This window comes from Cetorhinus maximus, unplaced genomic scaffold, assembly GCF_964194155.1.
Source record: "Cetorhinus maximus unplaced genomic scaffold, sCetMax3.hap1.1 HAP1_SCAFFOLD_1236, whole genome shotgun sequence".
In the NCBI taxonomy this organism is placed as follows: domain Eukaryota; kingdom Metazoa; phylum Chordata; class Chondrichthyes; order Lamniformes; family Cetorhinidae; genus Cetorhinus; species Cetorhinus maximus.
The window spans coordinates 69,548-80,000 of NW_027597178.1; the positions used below are offsets into that span (position 1 = coordinate 69,548).

The 10,453-nt window shown below is 62.4% G+C and overlaps 1 protein-coding gene across 1 annotated transcript in view; it reads right to left on the reverse strand.

Annotated features, from left to right (window-relative positions):
* Positions 1-3,084: 3,084 nt before the first annotated feature.
* Positions 3,085-10,453, reverse strand: part of LOC144675944 (SRSF protein kinase 3-like) — a 20,327-nt gene continuing 12,958 nt past the window's right edge. The window contains exons 10-15 of the mRNA XM_078536463.1: positions 8,508-8,801; positions 7,322-7,422; positions 6,548-6,655; positions 6,156-6,225; positions 4,686-4,778; positions 3,085-3,306 (exon numbers count right to left, since the gene is read on the reverse strand). Coding sequence (XP_078392589.1) covers positions 3,122-3,306; positions 4,686-4,778; positions 6,156-6,225; positions 6,548-6,655; positions 7,322-7,422; positions 8,508-8,801 — 851 coding nt within the window. The 3' untranslated portion in view covers positions 3,085-3,121. The remainder of the gene's footprint in view (positions 3,307-4,685; positions 4,779-6,155; positions 6,226-6,547; positions 6,656-7,321; positions 7,423-8,507; positions 8,802-10,453) is intronic.

The following is a 10,453-nucleotide window of genomic DNA, read 5'->3' on the forward strand; positions in this document are numbered from 1 at the left end:
GGATTTAACCCTCGCCCGGCAAGTCCCGCGAAGCAGTCCCGCTCGTGTAAAATGGCTGTAGAAAACGTGTAAAAACAAATCGGAGAGTTTGCTTCACTCCATCACTGTTTCACGACCACCCCCCCACCCCGCCCGACACATTCCCCGAGTGCCTCACGGCCGACGGAGGAGACTCTGTGGGCCGTACAGGATGTCAGGGAATTGGGTCGTTACGCGGGAAGATCCCACACGCACGGCCCTACGAGGCTGAACCGGAATCGCCCGTTTTCAGGGATGTGGGCGGAGGGGTAAAATATTGGCCCCAGGACACCGGGGGGGATCTCTCCCTCAGCACTGACCCTCCGACAGTGCGGCGCTCCCTCAGCGCTGACCCTCCGACAGCGCGGCGCTCCCTCAGCACTGACCCTCCGACAGTGCAGCGCTCCCTCAGCACTGACCCTCCGACAGTGCGGCGCTCCCTCAGCACTGACCCTCCGACAGTGCGGCTCTCCCTCAGCACTGACCCTCTCCGACAGTGCGGCGCTCCCTCAGCACTGACCCTCCGACAGCGCGGTGCTCCCTCAGCACTGACCCTCCAACAGTGCGGCGCTCCCTCAGCACTGACCCTCCGACAGTGCGGCGCTCCCTCAATACTGACCCTCCGACAGTACGGCACTCCCTCAGCACTGACCCTCCGACAGTGCGGCGCTCCCTCAGCACTGGGATTGTCCATGTGGATTATGGGCTGGTGACCTGATATGTGGATTTCGCCACAATCTTCTGACATTGCTGCTATTTGATGCTCCGCCCTCAGAGTGTGTACCATCCACAAGATGCACTGCAGCAACTCGCCAAGGCTCCTTCGACAGCGCCGCCCAAACCCACCACCTCTACCGTCTAGAAGGACAAGGGCAGCAGACACATGGGGAACACCACCACCTGCAAGTTCCCCTCCGAGCCCCACACACACCATCCCGACTTGGAAATATATCGGCCGTTCCTTCACTGTCGCTGGGTCAAAATCCCGGAACTCCCTCCCTAACAGCGCGGTGGGTGTACCTACACCACACGGGGACTGCAGCGGCTCAAGAAGGCAGCTCACCCACCACCTTCTCAAGGGGCAGTTAGGGATGGGCAATAAACGCTGGGCCCAGCCAGAGACACCCACATCCCACGAAATAATACAGAAGAGTTGACATTTCTTTTAACATCATAAATGACCCAAAGGTGATTCACAAGAGCGATTCTCAAACCAGCTCAGACCCCGAGCCACCTGAGGAGATCTCAGGGACTGGTGACCGAGTGCACAGACAAAGAGGTCGGTTTTAAAAAGCATCTTAAAGTAGGAGACAGAGAGAGAGAGACAGAGAGAGGGAGGTGGGGAGGTTTAGGGAGGGAATTCCAGAGCTCAGGGCGCCCCCCCAGGCAGCTGAAGGCCCGGCCGCCAATGGTGGAGCGATGGGAATCGGGGGATGGTCAAGAGGCCGGAATTGAGGGAGCGCAGAGATCTCGGAGGGTTGTAGGGGCTGGAGGAGGTTACAGAGATAGGGAGGGGTGTAGGGACTGGAGGAGGTTACAGAGATAGGGAGGGGTGTAGGGGCTGGAGGGTGTTACAGAGATAGGGAGGGGTGTAGGGGCTGGAGGAGGTTACAGAGATAGGGAGGGGTGTAGGGGCTGGAGGAGGTTACAGAGATAGGGAGGGTTGTAGGGGCCGGAGGAGGTTACAGAGATAGGGAGGGGTGTAGGGGCTGGAGGAGGTTACAGAGATAGGGAGGGGTGTAGGGGCTGGAGGAGGTTACAGAGATAGGGAGGGGTGTAGGGGCTGGAGGAGGTTACAGAGATAGGGAGGGGTGTAGGGGGCTGGAGGAGGTTACAGAGATAGGGAGGGGTGTAGGGGCTGGAGGAGGTTACAGAGATAGGGAGGGTTGTAGAGGTTGGAGGAGGTTACAGAGATAGGGAGGGGTGTAGGGGCTGGAGGAGGTTACAGAGTTAGGGAGGGGTGTAGGGGGCTGGAGGAGGTTACAGAGATAGGGAGGGGTGTAGGGGCTGGAGGAGGTTACAGAGTTAGGGAGGGTTGTAGGGGCTGGAGGAGGTTACAGAGATAGGGAGGGTTGTAGGGGTTGGGGAGGTTACAGAGATAGGGAGGGGTGTAGGGGCTGGAGGAGGTTACAGAGGTAGGGAGGGTTGTAGGGGCTAGAGGAGGTTACAGAGATAGGGAGGGTTGTAGGGACTGGAGGAGGTTACAGAGATAGGGAGGGGTGTAGGGGCTGGAGGAGGTTACAGAGATAGGGAGGGGTGTAGGGGCTGGAGGAGGTTACAGAGATAGGGAGGGGTGTAGGGGGTGGAGGAGGTTACAGAGATAGGGAGGGTTGTAGGGGCTGGAGGAGGTTACAGAGATAGGGAGGGTTGTAGGGGTTGGGGAGGTTACAGAGATAGGGAGGGGTGTAGGGGCTGGAGGAGGTTACAGAGATAGGGAGGGTTGTAGGGGTTGGGGAGGTTACAGAGATAGGGAGGGTTGTAGGGGTTGGGGAGGTTACAGAGATAGGGAGGGGTGTAGGGGCTAGAGGAGGTTACAGAGATAGGGAGGGCTGTAGGGGCTGGAGGAGGTTACAGAGATAGGGAGGAGTGGCGATGGGGGTGGGGGATTTGAAATGGAAAGTGAGAGTTTGTACAATTTATGTTGTACATTCAGTGATCGGAGGGGTCCTGGTGTAAGGAGAGGATTGTATTGAGGCAGGCGGGAGTAATATTGCTGCAGTCGCTGGTCCCTCTCCAGTCTGAGTGACACAGGAGCTGTCGATGGGGATACCAGCGCAGGCACCATCACCCCCACTCCACATTTACAGCGAGCTCTCAGTGCGCAGCACCTCCCCCCTCAACCGGGTCCGAGTGACACAGCACAGAGCTGCCTCGCCTATTCGACTGGGTGGGGCATCGCACACGCACCAGCCCAACAGGTCTCCCCACACACCTCCCACCCCCACCCCACCTTCCGGCAGAGCGCCCCCCCTTGCTCTGGCCGGGTCGCTGAGAACCCACACCCGACCTCGAGGTACTGAGGCCAAACACTGACACCATCTCCCACGCAGTGTGTTTGCTCTCTCTCCCTCTCTCTCTCTCTCTCACACGCTCGCGGTGGGGGTTACGAGGAGAGCCAGGAGTGTTTCAGACAATCCAATGCAGTGGCACGTCGCTCCGGGACAAACTCCAGCATCGGGAGCAGGAACTGAGTGAACTGAGCAGCAAGTTCCAAAGACCAGTCGTATTTCTCGACCAGCACCTCGTACAGTGTCCACGGCTTCAGCTTCTTGATGTGCCTCAGGTCCCCTTTCGAACAGAGAAGGTCGGGGGGGGAAAGAGAGAAGGAGAGGGAGAGACACAAGGAACAACGTTAATTGTATGTATTTAATACATTCAGTGCACATCAGGGAGACTGAGCTGAAAACATGGGGTTAGATACAGAGTAAAGCTCCCTCTACACTGTCCCCATCAAACACTCCCAGGACAGGTACAGCACGGGGTTAGATACAGAGTAAAGCTCCCTCTACACTGTCCCCATCAAACACTCCCAGGACAGGTACAGCACGGGGTTAGATACAGAGTAAAGCTCCCTCTGCACCGTCCCCATCAAACACTCCCAGGACAGGTACAGCACGGGGTTAGATACAGAGTAAAGCTCCCTCTACACTGTCCCCATCAAACACTCCCAGGACAGGTACAGCACGGGGTTAGATACAGAGTAAAGCTCCCTCTACACTGTCCCCATCAAACACTCCCAGGACAGGTACAGCACGGGGTTAGATACAGAGTAAAGCCCCTTCTACACTGTCCCCATCAAACACTCCCAGGACAGGTACAGCACGGGGTTAGATACAGAGTAAAGCTCCCTCTACACCGTCCCCATCAAACACTCCCAGGACAGGTACAGCACGGGGTTAGATACAGAGTAAAGCTTCCTCTACACCGTCCCCATCAAACACTCCCAGGGCAGGTACAGCACGGGGTTAGATACAGAGTAAAGCTCCCTCTACACCGTCCCCATCAAACACTCCCAGGACAGGTACAGCACGGGGTTAGATACAGAGTAAATCTCCCTCTACACCGTCCCCATCAAACTCTCCCAGGGCAGGTACAGCACGGGGTTAGATACAGAGTAAAGCTCCCTCTACACTGTCCCCATCAAACACTCCCAGGACAGGTACAGCACGGGGTTAGATACAGAGTAAAGCTCCCTCTACACCGTCCCCATCAAACACTCCCAGGACAGGTACAGCACGGGGTTAGATACAGAGTAAAGCTCCCTCTATACCGTCACCATCAAACACTCCCAGGACAGGTACAGCACGGGGTTAGATACAGAGTAAAGCTCCCTCTACACCGTCCCCATCAAACACTCCCAGGACAGGTGCAGCACGGGGTTAGATACAGAGTAAAGCTCCCTCGACACCGTCCCCATCAAACACTCCCAGGCTGTGGGGTCTGGAGTCACGTATTGGCAGATTTCCCTCCCTGAAGGGACATTACAGAACTAGGTGGGGTTTGAATCATTGTTTGACAGATTCCCCGTCACTGGGACTGGCTTTTACTGCCTGGATTATTTAAATACTTCAATTTACACTCCACCCGCTGCTGGGACCTGTTCAGACATCTGGGGAGTAAACTTCAGCATTTACCAGTCCGGGGTGGAGTTCCCCCATCAGCCTTACCTCTGCGATTGAAGAACTCCCGGGAATATCGCCCGGATAAGGCAAAGTGGGCTGGGATGTTGCCTAGCAACTCAATCATGTGCGCTATGTGATCTGTAAAAGAGAAATGTAGTGTTGAGGCAGAGAGAGGGAGAGAGGGAGAGAGAGAGAGAGGCAGAGAGAGAGAGACAGACAGACTGACAGAGAGAGATTGAGGTCTGCTCCCTGTTGTAATGAAGGAAGTGCAGCAGCCAATTTATGCACAGCACAGCGCTCCCTCAGCACTGACCCTCCGACAGTGCGGCGCTCCCTCAGCACTGACCCTCCTACAGTGCGGCGCTCCCTCAGCACTGACCCTCCCACAGTGCGGCACTCCCTCAGCACTGACCCTCCGACAGTGCGGCACTCCCTCAGCACTGACCCTCCTGACAGTGCGGCGCTCCCTCAGCGCTGATCCTCTGACAGTGCGGCGCTCCCTCAGCACTGACCCTCCGACAGTGCGGCGCTCCCTCAGCACTGACCCTCCGACAGTGTGGCGCTCCCTCAGCGCTGACCCTCCGACAGTGCAGCGCTCCCTCAGCGCTGACCCTCCGACAGTGCGGCGCTCCCTCAGCACTGACCCTCCCACAGTGCGGCGCTCCCTCAGCGCTGACCCTCCGACAGTCCGGCGCTCCCTCAGCACTGACCCTCCGACAGCGCGGCACTCCCTCAGTACTGACCCTCCGACAGCGCGGCGCTCCCTCAGTACTGACCCTCCGACAGTGCGGCGCTCCCTGAGCACTGACCCTCCGACAGTGCGGCGCTCCCTCAGCACTGACCCTCCGACAGCACGGAGCTCCCTCAGCGCTGACCCTCCGACAGTGCAGCGCTCCCTCAGCACTGACCCTCCGACAGTGCGGCGCTCCCTCAGCACTGACCCTCCCACAGTGCGGCGCTCCCTCAGCGCTGACCCTCCGACAGTGCGGCGCTCCCTCAGCACTGACCCTCCGACAGTGCGGCGCTCCCTCAGCACTGACCCTCCCACAGTGTGGCGCTCCCTCAGCGCTGACCCTCTGACAGTGCGGCGCTCCCTCAGCACTGACCCTCCCACAGTGCGGCGCTCCCTCAGCGCTGACCCTCTGACAGTGCGGCGCTCCCTCAGTACTGACCCTCCGACAGTGCGGCGCTCCCTCAGCACTGACCCTCCCACAGTGCGGCGCTCCCTCAGCGCTGACCCTCTGACAGTGCGGCGCTCCCTCAGCACTGACCCTCCGACAGTGCGGCGCTCCCTCAGCGCTGACCCTCTGAGCTGGCCCTCTGACAGTGCGGCGCTCCCTCAGCACTGACCCTCCCACAGTGCGGCGCTCCCTCAGCGCTGACCCTCTGACAGTGCGGCGCTCCCTCAGCACTGACCCTCCGACAGTGCGGCGCTCCCTCGGCGCTGACCCTTTGACAGGAGGGGGAGAACTGGGTAGAGTGAGGACAGAGAGACAGACAGATATGGAATCCTACCCTCATCTCGAGTGTAATCTTCCCCCGAGTGCGGTTCAAATAGGTAATCACCAGTCGCCAGTTCAAAGGCCTAAAGGAGAGACAGGGACAGTCAGAGCCAAGACACCAGGACAGCAGTGACCACCAGCCACTATCCCACTGCCTTCACCCCACACCCACACACAGCCCCTCAATGAGAGCGAGTGGCTGAGACGGAGGGAGAGGGACGGAGGCAGACACACACACACACAGAGAGAGAGAGAGAGAGAGAGAGGGTGGAGGGAGTCTGTCAATCCTTGGGTGGAGTGTTTGATGGCCCGTGTGTCAGTCTCACTGAGGGACAGGGCGTCTGACGGCGCAGGTTCCCCGGAATGGCCAGACGCGGGGGCCCTGTCATCGAGCTGGACGCTTACCATACAGGCGGTGCTCCAGATATCAGCAGGGGGGCCATATCCAGCCCCCAGCAAAACCTCCAGAGAACGGTATTGACGTGTCTGAATATCCTCAGTGAAGTGTTTGTACTGAGAACAGAGAGAGAGAGAGAGAGAGGGAGAGTCAATCAGGCTGGTCACTGTCGTTCACCACCCCCACCCCAGTGCCCAAGAGAGCAGCGGAGCGAGGACAGTCAGACAGGCAGGGAGGAAGACGGACAGGCAGGGAGGCAGACGGACAGGCAGGGAGGCAGACGGAGAGGCAGGGGGGCAGACGGACAGGCAGGGGGGCAGACGGACAGGCAGGGGGGCAGACGGACAGGCAGGGGGGCAGACGGACAGGCAGGGGGGCAGACGGACAGGCAGGGGGGCAGACGGACAGACAGGCAGGGAGACGGACAGACAGGCAGGGAGACGGACAGACAGGCAGGGAGGCGGACAGACAGACAGGGAGGCGGACAGACAGACAGGGAGGCGGACAGACAGACAGGGAGGCGGACAGACAGACAGGGAGGCGGACAGACAGACAGGGAGGCAGACAGACAGGCAGGGAGACAGACAGACAGGCAGGGAGACAGACAGAGAGACAGGGAGGCAGACAGACAGGGAGGCAGACAGACAGACAGGCAGGGAGGCAGACAGACAGACAGGGAGGCAGACAGACAGACAGGGAGGCAGACAGACAGACAGACGGGTCACTGTCTGACACACAGGAGCAGAGAGGTTTCATTCCCATCCGGCCCGGACACCACTTACCACCCAACAGGCATTCCCGAGGTCAGCGATCTTCACCCGGATTTTGTCTGCGTTCTGAGGTTCCAGGGGGCTCATGACGAAATCGGAAGCACAGATTGTCTCTGGGATCAGACGGGGAGATTGTCAAATCCTCGGGGAATTCCCAAAATATCCCAATTCCTCCCAGAGAAACTCCGCTTTCACTCCCCTCACTAACCCAACCCTCGACCCTCCGAGGAGGGACTCGATCCCCTGACAACAGACCCCCCATCCAGAGATCCCCCACCCAGAGACCCCCCCCACCCAGAGACCCCCCACCCAGAGACCCCCCCCACCCAGAGACCCCCCCACCCAGAGACCCCCCCCACCCAGAGACCCCCCCCACCCAGAGACCCCCCACCCAGAGACCCCCCCCACCCAGAGACCCCCCACCCAGAGACCCCCCCACCCAGAGACCCCCCACCCAGAGACCCCCCCCACCCAGAGACCCCCCACCCAGAGACCCCCCCACCCAGAGACCCCCCCCACCCAGAGACCCCCCCCACCCAGAGACCCCCCACCCAGAGACCCCCCCCACCCAGAGACCCCCCACCCAGAGACCCCCCCCACCCAGAGACCCCCCCCACCCAGAGACCCCCCCCACCCAGAGACCCCCCCACCCAGAGACCCCCCCCACCCAGAGACCCCCCACCCAGAGACCCCCCCCACCCAGAGACCCCCCCCACCCAGAGACCCCCCCACCCAGAGACCCCCCCACCCAGAGACCCCCCACCAGAGACCCCCCCCACCCAGAGACCCCCCCACCCAGAGACCCCCCCCACCCAGAGACCCCCCCACCCAGAGACCCCCTACCCAGAGACCACACACCCAGCCCATTGCTGCTCCGAGACCCCCCACCCAGAGACGCCCCCACCCAGCCCATCGCTGCTCTGAGACCCCCACCCAGAGACCCCCCACCCAGCCCATCGCTGCTCCGAAACCCCCATCCAGAGACCCCCCACCCAGAAGACCCCCCCACCCAGGGTCCCCCACCCCAGAGACCCCCCACCCTAGTCCCCCACCCCAGAGACCCCCCACCCAGAAGACCCCCCACCCAGAGTCCCCCACCCCAGAGACACCCCACCCAGAGTCCCCCACCCCAGAGACCCCCCACCCAGAGACCCCCCACCCAGAGACCCCCCACCCAGGAGGGGGTGACCGGCCTCACCGTGCGTGCGATCGTCCAGCGGCGACGTGACTGCCCCTCGCTCCCGGCCGCTGGAGGATTCCGACTGGGTGGATCCCGATTTGGTGGAGAGCAGGGATCCCGAGAGGCCGGAGATCTGGGAGTCGGGGCTGAGGAACCTGCCGTAGGAGGAGTAACCGTTGCAGGCTTCGTGCGGGGCGTAGGCCTCGATGCCGGGCGGGGAGGAGGGGCCGAGTGGGGAACATCCATTGGGGTTGGTCCCCGTCCCGTCCATCTTCCCTCTCAGCGAGCCGCCATGTTGGATCCCGTTGGTGCCTGAGGATGGGGGAAGAGGGGGAAGGGGGGGGAAGAAGGGAAGATATTATAGAGAGAGGTGAGTAGGGGGTGGGTGGAGGCTGGAAACACCAGCATGGAGCAGAGGGGCCGAATGGCCAGAGCCCATGTTGCCTGGAACGAGGGGGAGGCCTCACCGCAACGTACCATACTCAAGGGGGGGTCGAGGCTGTCCCCAGCCCCAACCCCACCCCCAACCCCAACCCACCCCACCCCCAAACCCCCCACCCACCCCACTCCCAACCCCACCCCACCCCCACCCCCACCCATCCCCAACCCCACCCCCACCCCCACCCATCCCCACCCCACCCCAAACCCCCCACCCACCCCACTCCCAACCCAAACCCACCCCACCCCCAACACCCCCACCCCCAACCCCCCAACCCCACCCCCACCCACCCCACCCCCAACACCCCCAACCCCAACCCCACACCCCCAACCCCAAACCCACCCCCACCCACCCCACCCCCAAACCCCACCCCACCCCAAACCCACCCCACCACCCCACTCCCAACCCCAAACCCACCCCACCCCCACATCCCACCCCCAAACCCCCACCCCAGACCCACCCCCACCCACCCCACCCCCAACCCCACCCCACCCCCAACACCCCCACCCCCAAACCCCACACCCCCAAACCCACCCCCACCCACCCACCCCCCAAACCCACCCCCAACACCCCCACCCCCAAACCCCACACCCCCAACCCCAAACCCACCCCCACCCACCCCACCCCCAAACCCCACCCCCAAACCCACCCCACCACCCCACTCCCAAACCCACCCCACCCCCAAACCCCACCCCACCCCCAAACCCACCCCATCACCAAACCCCCCACCCACCCCACCCCCAAACCCACCCCACCCCCAAACCCCCCACCCACCCCACTCCCAACCCCAAACCCACCCCACCCCCAACCCCCCCACCCCCAAACCCCACACCCCCACCCCCAACCCCAAACCCACCCCCAAACCCCACCCCACACCCAAACCCACCCCACCCCCAAACCCCCCACCCACCCCACTCCCAACCCACCCCACCCCCAACCCCAAACCCACCCCACACCCAACCCCCCACCCACCCCAACCCCCACCCCCACCCATCCCCACCCCAAACCCCCCACCCACCCCACTCCAAACCCCAAACCCACCCCACCCCCAACCCCACCCCACACCCAACCCCCACCCCCCCTCCCAACCCCCAACCCCACCCACCCCCATCCCCAACCCCCACCCCCACCCACCCCCATCCAACCCCATCCCCAACCCCCACCCCCAAACCCCCACCCACCCCATCCCCAACCCCCAGCCCCCAACCACCCACCCCAGCCCCCATCCACTCACCCCAGCCCCCAACCCCCACCCACCCAACCCCCACCCAACCCCCATCCCTCCCAACTACCCTGCCCCCAACCCCCATCCCTCCCACCCCAGCCCCCACCCAACCCACCCCCAACCACCATCCTTCCCACCCCCAACCCCCACCCACCCCGACACCCCCCTCCCCATCCACACTGGAGAGTCCAGCACGTGGGGACGGGGAGGGGGGTCCCAGTCCCAGGCCGAGGGGGCGGCCATGTTGGCCCGAGGCCAGGAGGAATTTCTCCACTCGGAGGGTCGCGAATGGTCGGGACT